At 44.8% G+C, this 17053-nt stretch overlaps 1 protein-coding gene across 1 annotated transcript in view; it reads right to left on the bottom strand.

Annotated features, from left to right (window-relative positions):
* Thbs4 (thrombospondin 4) overlaps positions 1–17053 on the bottom strand; it is a 44804-nt gene that overhangs the window by 26723 nt on the left and 1028 nt on the right. Inside the window, exons 2-3 of the mRNA XM_038322807.1 lie at positions 14092–14295; positions 33–280 (exon numbers count right to left, since the gene is read on the bottom strand). Coding sequence (XP_038178735.1) covers positions 33–280; positions 14092–14295 — 452 coding nt within the window. The remainder of the gene's footprint in view (positions 1–32; positions 281–14091; positions 14296–17053) is intronic.

The raw sequence follows: 17053 nt of genomic DNA, 5'->3' as shown, positions 1-17053 counted from the left end.
TGCACCTTGGAGAATTATTTGTGGGTTCCTACCTGTGGCTTCCTCTGGAATGTTCTCAGTTCAATGGACTCTGTGTTCCGGGCAAGGCCGGAAAATGCTCTGGGGAGGCCGCGCACGGAATCCACCTGGGCACAGTCTAGGTAGAGTTCTATGGAGCCGGCCTCTCTCTGCAAATTGCTCAGTCTCAGGAGAATCCTGTGGCGCTTCCCATCAGCCAGCTGCAAGTTGTTGAAAACCACCAAATGGATCTTCCCATCGTTCTTCAGGTAACGGAGGATGGCTGAGCCAAAACAAGCAAAGACAGATGAGAGGAAGGGAGGCGGTTTGGTCAGAGGGCTGGACCACTGGACAGAATGTAGGTGGTAACCGCAAATACTAATTTACCACCTTTTGTGTGCTAGGCGCTATCCTTGGCATGGTGCGGTACCATCAGGTGACCGTCCTTCCTTCTGGGGGTGTTTCACGAGGATGGAAAAACAGAGGTTGCAAGCAAATCCAAAAATAAACACCACAGCTTTAATGAATAGACAGAGCCTTCCCCCATTGGAAAGTCAGATAAAATTCACCAACGTTCCTAAAGGTATGTCTTCAGTAACTCACCAAGCACAAGTGCCCGCGAGCACTTCGGGACAATGAGTGCTGCCTCAGTTGCTGTGATGGCGTAGGGCAGCCCTATGCGACTAGAATAAGCGAAGCTTAGACAAGTGAAGGCGCTTGCTCAGGTCGGTATAAGCGGCAGGACTGAGCTCAGAGCCCCAGCGCCCCGTGTTTCAGGGCACAGCTAGGGCTTGGTAAGTGTATCTCACATCACACTTTAGATGTAGCATTGCCCCTCAGCGACCCATCCCCAACAGTCTAGAAAACAGAGACTTATGACCGTGACCTTTCTGTTCTCCCAAACGCAGAGCTATCCATCTTACTAAAGACTCGGGGAATTTAAAATTTTCTGGCTTTTCAGCTTTGCGTTTTTGTTTTTCATTGTCGTCTTGAATATGCTACGACCTGAGCTAAAATCTGGTCCTGAAAGCCAACCTTTTGTGAGTGGGACTTGCTGCCTGAGTTTTGCTAGAAAGACTAAAATGATTTGTTTCCAAGATCTTGATGAGCCTTCCAAGATAATTCCAGGTGCACGCACGCACACACACACGCACACACACACACACACACACACACACACACACACACACACACACACACGGGGGGGGGAGAGAGAGAGAGAGAGAGAGAGAGAGAGAGAGAGAGAGAGAGAGAGAGAGAACTAAAATTAAATTCAAACCAAATATTTTAAAAAGGAAAGAACGTTCATTTCAGGGTCATAGAGATGAGTCAGTGGTTATGCATTCTTGTTGCCAAGACTGACGACTCGTATTGTCAAAGTGGAGAACCAATTGTTAAAGTTGTTTCTCCTGCTTTGATGAGCACAGCTGATGTACATGCTTGAGTACACACAATAAATGATGAAATGTAGTAAAAAATGTTAAATAATATTCATTTAAAATCTTTCTGTTAATGAACACTTTGCACAGCATGTGCATCTGAGAATGATGGGCTCCTTAGATTGAAGCACAACCATAAACCAAGTCCCTGTGAGATAGTTCCAGAGCTGGGCAGTCAGCTCAGTAGTTAGGAGCACTGGTTTGGGTTCCCAGCACCCACATGACAATTATGACTCTCTGTAACTCTAGCTCTGAATTCAATGCCCTCTTCTGGACTTTGTGAACGCCAGGCACACATATGGTGCACATCCATACAGATAAACACTCACTCACAGCAAATAAAAGTAAACCTTTGTAAAAAATAAAAATTTTATACAAAAAGAATAAAAAGGTGTTCTTGGTATTTTACTGAATGAAAAGCAAAAGGAAGCTGCAAGTATATCATCTTTCAGAGAATTTATATAGATATAAATTTATATATATAAATGCATATATATATGCATCATTCCAGAGAAAATTGTCAGTGCTAGTTGCATAATTTCAGAGTGTCTCATGAATATTTTTTCTTTTTTGCTCATCTTCAGTACCTAAGTTTTCTACAAGAAATAGATGCTATTTAGATTTTTAAAAAAACCGTGAAAGTGGGGCCGACAGGATAGGTCAGCCGGTAAAGGCACACACTGCTGACAACCTGAGGACCCAGGCTGTGGACTGCGTGCGCACACACACACATACACACATCCCCAAATGTAATGCATTTGTATTAAAGTGGAAACTAGGAGCTAGTACACACATTTCAGTCCCTTTTGCTGTTGATCCTTATGATCTGTGGGAAGGAACTCGGAGAGTCTTTCCTAAGTGCCTGTTCAGAAGCCTGGAGACGCCAACTCAGAGCTGTCACGAAGGCCAGGTAGCCAACAAACTACGATGTTGCCATGTTGCCAAAGGAAATGATATGTGCCCACATTATTTTTTCTAGGTTCAATGTCTGACCTCCTTTGAACTCTACTAGCTTTGCTTTTTCATTTGACAACGGTGTGGGAAAAGGGACAGAGCTGGCATCACGTTCTGTGACATACAGATGCCACGCAGGGGTGTGACAGAGCTTTTCTTATGTCCGTGTGGTCAGCTCTGTGTGTGCTTCCTGTCAGAGAAGACCTTGTATGATCTTCACCTTCTGTGGTAGCTCAATGCTAAGTTTCCTGAAGTATTGATAAGACTTAATAAAAGCAATAAACATGGTCCGAGAAGACAGAAGCTGATGACTGCATGGGGAGAGGGTCTCCCTCCCTTTTCCTATGGTCTCTTTCCTTTCTCCAGAGTTTGAGTCACTGCCTCTGGGAAAAAGAATGAAGATTTACTTCTTTTTTTTTCATGGTTTATTTTTTTATATTTAAAAATTTCCATCTCCTCCCCTCCTCCTCCCCCTTCCCTCCCCTCCTCCTCCCCCTTCCCTCCCGTCCTTCTTCCCCTTCCCTCCCCTCCCCTCCACCCATACCTCCCTTCCCTCCCTCTCAAGGCCAAGGAGCCATCAGGGTTCCCTACTCTATGCTAAGACCAAGGTCCTCCCAACTCCGCCCAGGTCCAGGAAGGTGATCGACCAAGCTGAGAAGGCTCCCACAGAGCCCGTCCATGCAGAAGAATCAGAGCCCAGCGCCATTGTCCTTTGCTTCTCAGTCAGCACTCACTTTTGGCCACATTCTGAGAGACGGGTTTGGTCGCATGATCCATCGGTCCCATTCCAACTGGAGTTGGTGATCTCCCATTAGTTCTGTCCCACCCTCCACCTGGCTATAGATGAAGAAAATGACTGAGCCCCACATTGGAGCACCGGACTGAGCTCCCAAGGTTCTGATGAGGAGCAGAAGGAGAGAGAACATGAGAAAGAAAGTCAGGACCGTGAGGGAACCTCCACCTGGCGATAGATGAAGAAAATGACTGAGCCCCACATTGGAGCACTGGACTGAGCTCCCAAGGTCCTGATGAGGAGCAGAAGGAGAGAGAACATGAGAAAGAAAGTCAGGAAAGTGAGGGGTGCGTTCACTCATGGAGACGGTGGGAAGATTTACTTCTAATCTCAGATGCAACAGAATCTTCACCTCTTTATTTCCTATTTACAGTATCACAAACCAGTTTAAGATAATGGCTACACAGCTGGAAGTGGGAGACGCACAGTAGCTAAGAGAGGAAGAAATGAAGAGCAAACATAAGCACCACTTAAATTTTTTTCAGACTTCAATTACTTCACTGCTTAGAGCAGTTTGCAAATACCTGGTGTTTTACAAGCCAATAAAAATGCCATTTGTCTATTAAACTTGAATTAGGTCACACACAGTTTTAGCCAACAGGTTCTCGGTAGAACGGCTACATCTCCCCGTACTCACAGGTTAAGAGGATAGGCTTGAGTTTAAGACACAGAGTAAAACAAGCACTCTCTGTTTTCCTCCCCAAAGTGAGATGTGTGTGGATTTCCAAGGAAACAGTGCTTAGGCACACGGCCACTCTTAACAGACCTTCGCACAGCACGTGGGTCATGGTTTATTTTCCCAACGGAATAGTTGAGAGGAGTTTTATAAACAGTACGCAGTGGGGTAAAGGCCATCAATATGAACTTTCAAAGAACAATCAAATGACGTCATTTAAAGCTTTCCACACCAATAAAAGCTGACAGAGTGGCACTTCCCAGTCCTAGCCCACAGCAAGCCCTGGCTGTGTGCCCAGCCCCTCCTGAACGAGTGCTGTGTTCGGCCTTGTGTTCCTGTGCCTATGACACATTCCCTCAAGTGCCTAAGGCTTGTGACAAAGGGGGAGAGGAGGTGTGTGTGTGTGTGTTAGAACAATTATCGAGTGCCTTGATGTTTACAGTTCTTCATTCTTGATCCAATAATTTTTGTTCCTCTTATGGCTTTCATTTTTCTCTTTTATGGCAAACTCCTTACTTCACTGCCTCCGTGTTTTTATATGATATCCTCTGAGTCCTTAGCCCATCCCAGAAGATAGTCAGGTGCCTGCTGGGAAAGTCAGCTTGTCCTCAGCAGTCACAGAGACCCCGCAGCCTCTGGATGGGTGCCTCCGAACCTCCCCAGAGGCAGAGAGCACACATGCTCCCTCTTCTCAGAGCTCCCAGCATGCGGAAGCCAGCCCCTGACACCGGAACACCACACCTCGGCCAGGTCAGCACTCCAGGGGAAAGTTCCCTGTGTGTATAGTTCTGTTTCTCCAGCTGCAGCACCATTGGTTCCCATACTCAGCACACTGTCTTGGTGTTCCACTAATCCTGCTGCCTGATACAAAACACACAGCCAGGCCGACTTGGAAGCTGCTGGCAGATGCCCCTGTGGCAAGTGACCTCTGCCTCCCTCTGCTGCTTCTCTGAGTTCCTCTCTTAGGCCTCTGGCTAGCTCACACTCTCATCGTCGGTCCTTTTTGTATAGTTTTGGGATGGGAAGCCTGAGTTTTCTATGGGATGTTCTGATCCTATCCTTGCCTCTTTGTATGTATAATAGTTTGGATTTACTTATATGTGTGTGAAGGTTTTGCACAGATGTATACTATGTGCTCTGTATTTGTGTGTGGCACAGGCAGAGGTCAGAAGAGGGTGTCAGATGTCCTGGAACTTCAGCTAGGGATGGTTGTGAGTTGCCAGTTGGATGCTGAGAAGGGATTCCAGGGCCTCTATGAGAAGGAGTGCCCTTAACCACTGAGTCGTCTCTCCAGCCCAGCTCTTGCCTGTTTAAAGCAAGCACAGGGATGAGCAGATGAATGCCTTCAGTAGCTCCCTAGGGGGTTTTGTTTTTTCATTTTTTTTTTTGAGACATGGTTTCTCTGTAGCTTTGGAGCCTGTCCTGGAACTCACTCTATAGATCTCGCTGGCCTTGAACTCACAGAGATCCACTTGCCTTTGCCTCCCGAGTTCTGGGATTAAAGGCGTCCACCACCACCACCTGGCTCCCTGGTGGTTTCTGATTAATTCTAAACTCTTTATTCGAGGAGAGGTCCCAGCCTGGCCATCACCTTAATTTCTTTCCACATGGCCAAGTCTTTTTCCTCCTCATGTTCCCTGTATCTGCAAGGAACCATGCAGCTGGTTTCCTTTAAAATCAAACCTTTTTAAAAAATGTAGAGGATGTTTCTCTCTAAGCTTAGCCTGTTTGTGTCCTTCACAGTCTGGGGCCTGAGCTGATGGCACACAGCTACGTTTGCTTGCCTGTGTACCAGGTGACACAGCACCCAAACTGCCGATACTGATTAGATGCCATTCCGGTGACTTTTAAGGAAAACAAAACCATCGAACCAAACCTAAGAGGGAAGGATGTGAGGTTCTGCTACATTGAGAAGGAATGTTCAAAAAAGTGCTTTTGGAGAAATGGACCTTGTAGTAAGAAAAACGTTATAGCGTGCTGACTTTTAAAGTAATGAGGCAGGATGCTGGCTTTAAAATCCTAGAAGTGATAGTATTTTGTTGGCCTGGGTAGAGGATTGAGAGGAACCTGGCCTGCAGGCACTCAGGGAGGTGGCATTACGACAAATGACTTTACTCTTCAGTACTTTAAAGTCTCAGATGAAAAGCATCATTGCCAGCTTGGGTCATCATTTAAGGTCATTATGCATTTAAAAATGTCTCCTTGCTATCAGTGCCCTCCATGGTAGAACTCTTTGTTTGTCTTTGCTGATTTATTTTTATGGGTTATGTACTACGTCATGGTCACTCCTATACTTTGGTGCCCCATACAAAGGGAAATTACCAAGCAGCTTTTTTCTAATAATCCTCTGGGGGACCAGGGTAAATGTAGCTTTGTTTCACAAGGGTCCTGTAATGGTTTTCACGTATGTAAGGTTTACAGAGGATGGGTGGAGGGAGAAGTCAGAGAAACCAGCAGTGAAGGAAGGCACAGAAATTATCAAAGCGCTGGGGGAAGGAGTCGTTTCGGAAGTTTAGGAGAGCCGTCATAGTAGCGCTGTGTTTCAGTGACAAGTTGTGAGGGGCACGGAGCCCAAAGGTCACACTCTAGGACACTTAGAAAGCAATTTCTTCAGCACCCTGAAGCTTTCCGAGATTTTGCACAATCTCAGAATATTAACAGGACAGCACATCCACTTAATGTATCTCTCTTCACAAATCCCTTCAATAAAAGTGCAGCTGCCACCCGTGCAGTTCTGGCCACAGGGAACCCAGAGAAATGGGTTCCTAGAGAAATGAACGTACCTTTTGGAGAGCTCGTCATGATTTTCCTAGAACAGAGCGCATAAGTCCCTCCCAGTGGGTTCTAATCTTACCTTTCAGGGCCAGAACAGGGTTAGCCTGATCCCCATGTCAAACAATTTCTTCAAACACTTCCACATCTCTCCTGTCTTTTGTCTGCTCCTTTATTTTTTTTATTTCCTTTAACTTTTAAACTTGGATGTGATTTTAAAAAGTGCGTATGTGTGTGTGTGTTGGAGGGGGTGTGTGTTGGAGTTGTGTGTTTCTGTGTATATGTTGGAGGTGTGTGTGTCAGTGGTGTGTGTCTGTGTGGGTGTCTGTGTGTGTGTTGGATGTGTGTCCCAAATGGACACTTCTCTTCTTGAGGGAGGCTCTGACTGGACAGTATCCAAGATGAGATGCAGCAGTGTAGATGTGGCTCTGTTGATTTAAGTAGCCCAGTTACAAATGTGCATTAATGAAAACCAAAATCTTAAAGAGCCTTTTGAAAGCAGTCACAGGTCTAGAGAACTGGCTGCTCCTCCAGAGGACCCGGGTTCAACTCCCAGCACCCACATGGCGGGTCACAAAACTCTATAACTCTGGTTCCAGGAATCCAACTCCCTCTTTTGGCCTCCATGGGCACGAGACAGGCATGTGTATACAGACATGCATACAAGCAAAACACTCATGCATAAAATAATAAAGAAGGAAAATTTAAAATAGTTGCATCACGGTATCGGACAGATCCTTTGCTTGGCAAATGTTTTTGCACCTCTCCCATGCATCCAGCATGGCGCTCAACACTGGCTCAGTGCTGTCGCCTAGGACACTACGGTCAGCTCTCCCGGGTTCTGCAGTCTGCAATTCACTGTTCACTCCTCGAGAATAGATTTACACTTGTACTTAAATCAATTCAATCTGACTGGCGGTGGCCCACTGAGCCGTCTTCCTAATGTTGATAGCATTCAACGTGTTCGATTCTGCTTCCTTGCTTTGTGCTAAGTGTAAACACAACGAAACACTGTGGCCAGTTAAGACACTGTTAATACTTGGCTGCAAAGTGACTTATCTAACCCTAGCTGTCCTCTAGCATATTCAGTTGCCAATCACTTGGAAAAGAAAATGAGAGACGCCATGAAACTTTTTTCTGAAGTCAGAGTATTTCATTCTCATAGCACGTCGTTGCAAACCTTGGGAATTGTTGGGAAGAAGAGGGAGCTCGCCGCGTCTTAGTCTTACCACCCCTGTTTTGTATTATACAACCCCAGACTCATTTTCCAGGCAGCTCTAAAGTACGTGAATAATAATAATATAAAACAATGGATTTGTTCTAAAGCTCCTCATTCTGAGGCTTCTAGCATCTTCTCTATGAAAAGATCATGTGCCTGTCTGCTTCCCGTGACTCCTCTATGTTAGCAACAGTGGCTACATCCCCCAGTACGTAATCCACCTGGACACGGACAACTAAGTTCACTGAGGGGCTGGTACTCTGCTTAGAACTCAGTGCACACACGTATTCTGATTGCTGCCCTCCTCATTTTTACCTCCATCCTGGCCCTATCAACATCGCTTATCACCCCCGGTTCCTTTTCCAGATTCCTGAAGTTTGGTTTTGTTTTGTGACGTACTTACTGTAGTTTAAACAGGGCTACCTGTGTGGATACCTGTGGGGTCATCAGTGAGCACACAGCAGTGGGAACACAGCTGGGGCAATCGTTCCCCTGTCTCTGAATCTTGTTTGTTGATTGGTTGGTGCTGGGGACTGAGCCCAGACTAGGCGAGCATTCCACCGTGAGCGTCATCTCCAGCCCTCTGTTTTACTTTTTATTTTGAGACAGAGTTTCACTAAGTTGCCCAGGCTAGCCCTGGACTCACTCTGGAGCCTATGCTGGCTTTGAACTTTTGATCCTCTTTACTTCATGGACAGAACTTTGTTGTATTGTTGGTATGCACCAGATCTGAGGTTGTTGTGTATTTTTTTGTTTGTTTAAACAGTTTTAACTATTCTTGACTATTTGAAGAACGTTTCTTCTGCTGAGTAAGGCAGAAGGAAGAAAGCCAACCTCAGCTAATCTCAGACATCTGTTAATCTTGATCATGTTACTCAGCAGTGAGCTTATTCTTCCTTCTTCTTCTTCACTCTGAACACAGCACAAATACTGCCTTTATTACTCAATGTGCAAATCAATAACATCAGCTCAACCAGCTTTTAGCCTTCTATGTTCTAACTATTTAATTTTGTAAAGTTTTTTTTGTTTTTGTTTTTTTTTGTTTTTGTTTTTCGAGACAGGGTTTCCCTGTAGTTTCTAGAGCCTGTCCTGGAACTAGCTCTTGTAGACCAGGCTGGCCTCGAACTCAGAGATCTGCCTGCCTCTGCCTCCTGAGTGCTGGGATTAAAGGCGTGCGCCACCACCGCCCGGCTTTGTAAAGGTTTTTTTTTTTTTTAAAAGGCTTTTGACTTTTTATGTGACCATGTTAAAACTGTTCTATGTACTAACTATTTAATTTTGTAAAGGTTTTGAAAAAGGCTCTCGCCTTTTGTATGTGACCATGTTAAAACTGAGCGCAGGCATGTTTTGAAATGTAAAACGGAAAACGAGTGCTGGACCTTCTCCAACCTTGGCATATTGTGGCAAGTCCACAGCCTTTACCGTTAGTGTGGAGAGACCTTCCATTTGCCCCTGTTCGTTACTGGGTCTGGAACGCTGGTTTCTGAGGTTCTCCTACCTCCCTCAAACTGTACTCATCTTTAGCCTGCAGGTGTCAGAACCTCTAATCTGAGCCACTGGCTACTTCCTATCCTCAGACTGAAGAGGGTGACTGACTGCAGTCATGGTAGCAATGTCCCGGGGTACTCTTCATTTCAATACCACCGAGTTGCTCTTGCTAATAACCAAATGAAGACCAAGGGAGCAATTTTTCCCATTGTCTTTTTCTCACAGGAAAGGTTATCAGCAAGGCAAGGCATTGTCTTTGGAAGATGGTTGGCTGAAGAGCAGACATCTGTCCCATCCATCCATCCATCCCTATTTAAAAACAAAGTTTTTCATTGACCCCCCCATAGCCTAACGGGGTTCAGTACGCACTTCCATTTTGGGGGTTACTTTGAGATGATGACAACTGTGCTGACAGATTCACAGATGTGCTCGTGGTGACCAGCTGGCAGGATTTTTAACCGGGACTCAAATCTGGGATGCTAACAAGAAAGTTGTCTCCATGCCAGATACTAGAATGGTTTCAAAAATCTCCAAGCCCATGGTTTCTGTAAAATAGTCATTTATATAAATATCACACCACCTGCGCTATTAAGAATTCGACAGATCATTTTTTTTACCAGATACACTACCTGTATCTTCTTGTATGCAAAAATTCTCCAACCTGCATTCGTTAAAAAAAACCTCTTTTCAAGCAATGTGCATGCACCAGACACTGTAATTCCACAATTTCCACAAAATGGAGTGTCGCCACTTATTTTACTCAACTCGCACATATGGAGTCAGTTTTACCGTCCTGGCCCTGATTTAATATATACAAGTGGACATATTAGTACAGAAACAGGGTAAGGGATGTCTCACCTCTGCCGAGGAAGAGCTCATAACTGGAGAGACTTGCAAGCAAGTAAAGTACTAGGCAGAGCACAATCGGTACCTCTCTTGGCCAGAAAGCATAAAATCAAAAAAGGAAATCCACAGGATGGTTTAGGAGTCTTCAATAGTAGGATTTTGGTACTGGGAGATGGTGCAGGACATGTAATGGGGAGGGCAGAGGGCAAGGACAAAGGGCAGAGGAAGGAAGATGCATGATTGGGTCCAGAGAGAGAGGGACGGCTGCTCCCTTGCTGAAGCATGGGCTGCGGAGAATCCCATAATGAGGCGCAAATTAGGAAGCACACTCCAGGGTTATGTTTGACTCTATAGCGTACAGCCTGGATAAGAAGGCAACTGCACCTTGTTCATTTTGGAACGGGGAACACGGCAGGTCTCTGTGGTTGGGTATACCTTGACCCGAACTGTTTCGTGAGCAGTAATGAAGTGGCAATGTGTGGGGTGACCTGGAGAGGGGGCGCACTGAGGCAGAGCGCTCACTGGCAAGCTCTTCTGCAGTGGTGTTCGTCACACTCCGGTTTCTTCTGGAGCTCATCTGGGAGCGGAGGGCCTCATCCGGTTCTTGTCAATACCCTCTGTGCAGCTGTCTTCCCGCCCATCTTACACTCACTCAGGCCCACTAGAGGGAGGGAGGGGCTTTATTTCCTGCTCAGATGGTTTAACTCAGCAGAAATACATTTGAATTCCTTCTGATGTGGTACTGTTTTCTTTAAAAACCAACCGAAAGGGTGTCCAGCTGAGCCTCAGCCAGTCGAGGTATGCCTGGCGACCAGCACACAGGGAGATCGTCCTACCATGAGTCTATAAACTAGGTCAGCAAGGCTGCCATCACATGCTTCAACGAGAAGTCACAACCACACGCCACCTCTTCTCCTTGGACTGGGATGGGGGGACTCAGTTCCCTTCAAGGGAACACCCCCAGTGATCCAGCTTCCTCAGCCCCATGTGATACCCTTCCAGTGACACAAAACCTTAACCCGTGGGCCTCTAAGGAGCATTTAATATCCACACCGTAAGCAGAGGGCTGGGAAGGGAGTTTAGTGGTATAGTGCTTGCTTAGCATAGTGAGACCTTAGGCTCAATCTGCAGCACTGGAAAACAAATTAAGAGGAGGTTTAAATCAACGATCTCATCTTCTCCCTAAAATGTTGATCATCTGGAACTTATAGATGCATGGCATTGCTGGAGTCTCTGCAGAGGAAAGAGTACTGAGCCCTCTGCTCATTTCTATTCATGCCAGGGCTCTAGCGGTACTTTAGCTGCACGGCACTACTGGTGTCTCTTCAGAGGAAACAGTAACAAGCCCTTCTCTCATTTCTCCACAGGCCATAGATCTAGTGTTATTTTGGCTTCAAGGGTAAATGGGAAAAGGCAGTTCAGGAGAGATGGCTTCCTGTGATCCCTGGCATGGTAGTCCACACAGACCAGCCATCTTAGGAACAGAGGAAGAGATTCAGTGAGTGGGGATGCTAAGAGCAGTTTTCCTTCTGCTGGACTGAGCAGGAATGAAGGTCTTCCAAGTGCACCCTGAGATAGCAGGAAAGCCAGAAACCAGTTCAATAGATGTGAGGCAAACGGGGGTGGCTCATGGGAGGCAAAGAGTGTGTGTGGGGGATTTCTAAGTTACCTCTTAACATGGAAAGGACAGGGAAAAAGAATGGGAACAGCTGAGCTATCTGTTGGTCGTATACCAGACTCTGTTACCTGAAATCTCACATCACCCTGAGACTCAGCCAGGGATAGACCACGAAAGCCCGTGGGAGAGAGTGTGGGAGGAGGGAAGTAAGAACGTGGCTTAAAGGAAAGGGTTCCAGCCCATCCCCTTCTGCTTTAGTTCCTCCAGTCTGGACAAGCAAAGGCTGTTTGCTCTCTACCTGCAGGTCTAGTCGCTCGGGCATGAGCACATCTGAGAGACACTCTTAAACACTAGGAAGGGTCGAGTTGATAAAAAAAAAAAAGCTGGAATAAATATAAAACCCAGACCCTCCTGTTTTAGAAATACACAAAGCAGCAAAATATGTGTCTGTCACATTCCTTGATAAACAGGGACAGGTGTTGTCTCCAGGGCATGAGTGGAGAGGAAGAAGGTGAAAACCCACGACCTGTTCCTTTGGGAGCCATTTCTCAGTGAACATGACAGACAGCAGTGAGAGACTTGTGTGCACTGAGGTCAGTCAGGCTAACTGTTCATTCTTCCCTGTTGCTTGAGGTGTGCGGGCTTCTGTAAGGCCATCAAAGCGCTCCCTCAGCCGTGAGTGACATCTCCTCCGCTATGGCATCTGAGGGAATGCAGGAACAGTGAGGTGGTCTCACCTTAGTCCAATAAGTCTTTATCTCAATACAATGACACTCGGAGGTGGAGACTGGGAGTTAATAAGTTGGGATCAGGTCCCGAGGGTGGGACCCCATTACAGGAGACACAGGAGAGTTTGCACTGTTTCCACCTTGTGAAGACACCATGAAAGATGATTGTGTAAGACAAGGGAATTGGACCTGAGACTTTAGGGTCTACAACCATGAAAATAAATAAGCGTTGTTTAAACTACCCACTCTACAGCCGAGGATGATAAAGGTCACGGGGGAATTGTCCTAGTCTCATCTGTTTCTGAACTTGATTCAGAATAACATGGATGGAATCATGTCATCTGGCATCTTCATAGCGAGAGAGAGGACAGAATAATGCACCCATAAAAGGAAGGGGTGGGGTGCTGTGTAATGCTATCCGCAGGTGTGGCAGGGTTGCTAGACTTTTACACTCTCGGTAGCTGTGATTACTTTAATAAGATCTGCACAAAACTGAGTCTCTCAATACTCTACCATAGGCTGGAGAAGGGTTCACAAAGATCCAACACTTCCCCAGGGATCTCTAGGTGGTTAGATCTAGTGGTAGCTGGGGGAAGGAGTGACTGAGCCTCTCAATACTCTACCATAGGCTGGAGAAGGGTTCACAAAGATCCAACACTTCCCCAGGGATCTCTAGGTGGTTAAATCTAATGGTAGCTGGGGGAAGGAGTGACATCTTCTTCAGTGGGGTAGCCACTGGCAAGTTGCTCCTGCTCCTCTAAATAACCCCATCACCTGTGCTCCTGTAACTAATTCTAATTAAATGCTTTGGCTTATAACAAACAAACCTCTCAAATGGTGTGGGAGGTCCTTCTGTTTATGTGTTGCTTTTATTGGTTAATGAATAAGAAAATTGTCTTGGCTTATGATATGTTCTTTTGGCAAAAGAACAGAGCTAGGTGGGGGAAAACTAAAGTGAATGCTGGGAGAAAGGAGGCAGGGTCAGAGAGATGCTATGTAGCCCTGCTGGAGACAGATGCTGGAACTTTAGCCGGTAAGCCACAGCCATGTGCTGATACCAGATTAATGGAAATGGGTTAAATTAATATGTAAGAGTTAGCCAATAAAAAGCTAGAGCTAATGGGCCAAACAGTGATTTAATTAATATAGTTTCTGTGTGATTATTTCAATTCTGGGCAGCCAAGGATGAACAAGTGGCCTCTTACTACATTCAAATCATGGAAGAAAAAGGAAGACTCACTGGGAAGTGGAAGGGAACCAGCGGGAGTGGGAAGAGACAAGAGAGAGCAATGTGGTGGCAACTACAATGCGAACACATCCCATACCTGTATGTTACTGACATTATAAAACCTACTATGCATGTAATATGATAATAAAAGAGGTATATTGGCCACAAGCAATTCTACATTTTTCTCTCTCAACCACCTACATAAGGTAAGTGTCCCATAAGAAGACTATAACATCAAAAAGGAATTGAGTAACAGGAACCATCTTAAAGAAAGCAGACCCCAAATCCTGGACCGGGAGGCACATGTCACGAGAATCTTGCAGGTTGGCTTACCTTTGTTCAAGCGTCCCATCACAGTGAATTCGAAGTATTTGCTGTTGTCGCTTGAGGAGTAGAGGCCAAAGATGGTGGCTGAGCTTTTGCTCTGCAGCTTGAAGGTGGAGATCAGGTAGATTTCGTGCAGGGTGGGATCCGTTAGGATTGGCTGCAGGGCCCCTGGGTTCAGCCTCTGGCTGGAGGATGGCAGAAGGTCAAAGACTAGAGAGAAGAGCAGAAAGCAGGTGGTCAGTGCAAGACCAACTTTGGGGCAAACACTCTGGTCGTTGTTGATTGTTGGGGGAACATTTGACAATAAATTACAAAATAACGTGACGTGATCTCGCTGCTTTTTTCCCCCCACATTCCCAATTAACCATTTCTTCTTTGTCTTTAACAGGGGCTAGGCATTTGAGACAGAAGAAATACAGTGCAGTATTTATAACTGGCTATAGCCCTAAAGAGAAGACTAGATTTGCAAACCCAAAATTGGATTTGGTTGAAGAAGTGACTCTGAAAATGCCCACTAGGAGGGAAAGTACTAAGGGCTTAAAGCACGAGGGGGACAAACGAGAGCAGCCAGCTCAGTGTTTCTCTCGTGCCCTCAAGCAGTGAATCACACTTATGGGATCTTTACGGACCTGTTGGACCAGAGCCAATTGCATTTTCTGGGTCCATGACAAATGACTGGGAAAGAGGCAGAGAGCACGCGTGTGGTGGTAGAAAGTACCACAAAATGACTTGTCGCTTTTGTGAGAGCCTGTACAGGTCCCTAATAATTCCTGCCTGAAAAAGAAAACCACAGAGGAAACAAAACAAAGCGATGTGTGTGTGGTTGATTTGACTCAACTGTATCCAGAGGGGTGGAGTTTGTCTACAAAAGCAAGATCTGCATTCGTACAATCCTAAATCGCTTTTCGTCAGTAGGCAGCGCTTTCTGGCAAAAGCTTTCCTAAGACTCACTGAAGGGTGAGGACGTACGTCCATAATCTAATTGCTAAAAAAAAAAAAAAAAAAAGTCACATGAATGACTTATAAAGAGCTCTAACAAATCTGAAAGATTTACAGAAACAGAATCACAAATGGCTTACCTATATAAACAAGTGTCCATGTGCTCATTTAGTGATGAAGGAGTTGCTAATTTAAATAACACTACTTTGCTATCAGATTGGACAAATGAAGAATACAGTAATGCCTAACACTGGAGGTGAGAGGTCAGGGTGTTCTTTCACAGTCTGCTCAGTAAGGTTTAATTCCGTAAAAGCCCAGGGCCTCATGCGTGGAAGGCAAGCTCTCTATCACTGTTCCATATCTTCAGGCCAAATTAGTATAAGCATTCTGGAGGAAGTTTAAATAACACTATCAAAGACCCTGAGACACAAATGTCCCTTGATTCAGCAATTCTTCTTAAAGGAATTTATTGGAATGGAATAATAGATAGGGCAGTAGAGGGACTTAGGTACAATGGTATTTCCCATTACTGGTGATTCTACAGCCTCTGCTGTGGAAGGCATTAGGTGGAGCTAGGCTGAGCAGGGCTGAGCGCTTTGCCCTGAAAACATCAATTGTCCTAAGGACAGAATGGAGGATTCTATTGTTAAAGCAATGGCGGGTGCCATTTCATGCCACTTCAACTGTCCAATAAGATACTAAGTACAATACCAACATACCAGAGACAATGCTTAGTGTCTTATATTACAAAACTGACTAAATTAATTTTGGTCCACACTTTTGAAATGTAGCTCAATTCATGCAGATATAGAAAAATGTTCATGATAAAGTTTAAAAAGTCACTAAATTATAATATGTACAACATGCTATATTTAATAATTTATTTGTTTAGACAAAGATTTGAAACAAAAGATGATTCAGCAACATATTTACATTAAAAGTAGCTATTTCTAGGCCATAAAAGACTTTTTTGTTTCTTTATTTTCTTGCAATTCTGGTAAAAAAAAATTTATAACGAAACAAGTATTGCTTTGTACTAAAAAAAATGAATAAAATGTCTAAGGCAAACAGGAAAAACTCTGGCTACTCAAGAATGTCTATTCTTTTTAATAGATAATTTGTCTTCAAGGTGGATCTATACTGTTTCTTTACCCCAGAAGTCCTCATATACCAGTGTTGGAAAGTAAAATACCAAATGGATACTTATAGTGTCCCTTCCCCAAACTATGAAAATAGTTGCTGACTATGTTTTCAAAAGTGTGTGGGGGGAATAAGGCTTTTAATTTCTAAAGAACTGAAAACTCATCATTCCCACCAATGGGAGTTAAAGCTGAAATAAAGTGTTTGAAAACTCCATCCCAGAAAAGGCTTCAAGAAAGACACATAAATTCAAAGTATGAGAACTGTATTCCAAACCAAACGCCTGGTGCTCGATTCTGGCTTCGAGTTTGGTCAGACCTGTGATTTAACCGGCTCTAAACTCGAGTGCTTCAATCTGTGTGGCTCATCGGATCCATTTACTGCACTCTCCAGAGGCTGAGCTGGGCTTAGTCAGTAATGACTTTAGAGAGTGTTTTGAGAAGGAAATGAGATGCTACCATTTCCTGTTAATGCTATTACACTTCAGCAAAAGCACGGGGTCCATGCACAAGCCTCTGCTGTTAGAGGAGAAATTACTGCTTCCATTGAGCATGGAAATTGAAAACGTGCTAATTTAGGTCTAGCAGCCCAGCTCAGAGGGAAACGGAGATAAGTGAATTATCCAGTTGAGCTGATGATTGCTGACTTGATAACTCTATAAAAGAATCTTCCAGAAACTTGACTTAATCAGATCATCTACAGCAACTAAGTTAACCAGGTAATTTAGGTCACAGTGCCTGAGCTCAAGTCTCCACAGAACTGCTAGGTCTACGAAGCAAAAGCTGTACCTAATACAAAGTTGTGTGCTCCAGTGTCAAAAATTTATATAACAGAATATTATATAACAAAAAGGAACCTCTCAAAAGAAAACTTTTGAAAAGTGTCTTTA

The sequence above is a fragment of the Arvicola amphibius genome, chromosome 3 (assembly GCF_903992535.2).
Source record: "Arvicola amphibius chromosome 3, mArvAmp1.2, whole genome shotgun sequence".
NCBI classification, from domain to species: domain Eukaryota; kingdom Metazoa; phylum Chordata; class Mammalia; order Rodentia; family Cricetidae; genus Arvicola; species Arvicola amphibius.
Note: the sequence above shows the minus strand (reverse complement) of the source record. Positions and strands in the feature narration are given on the sequence as shown.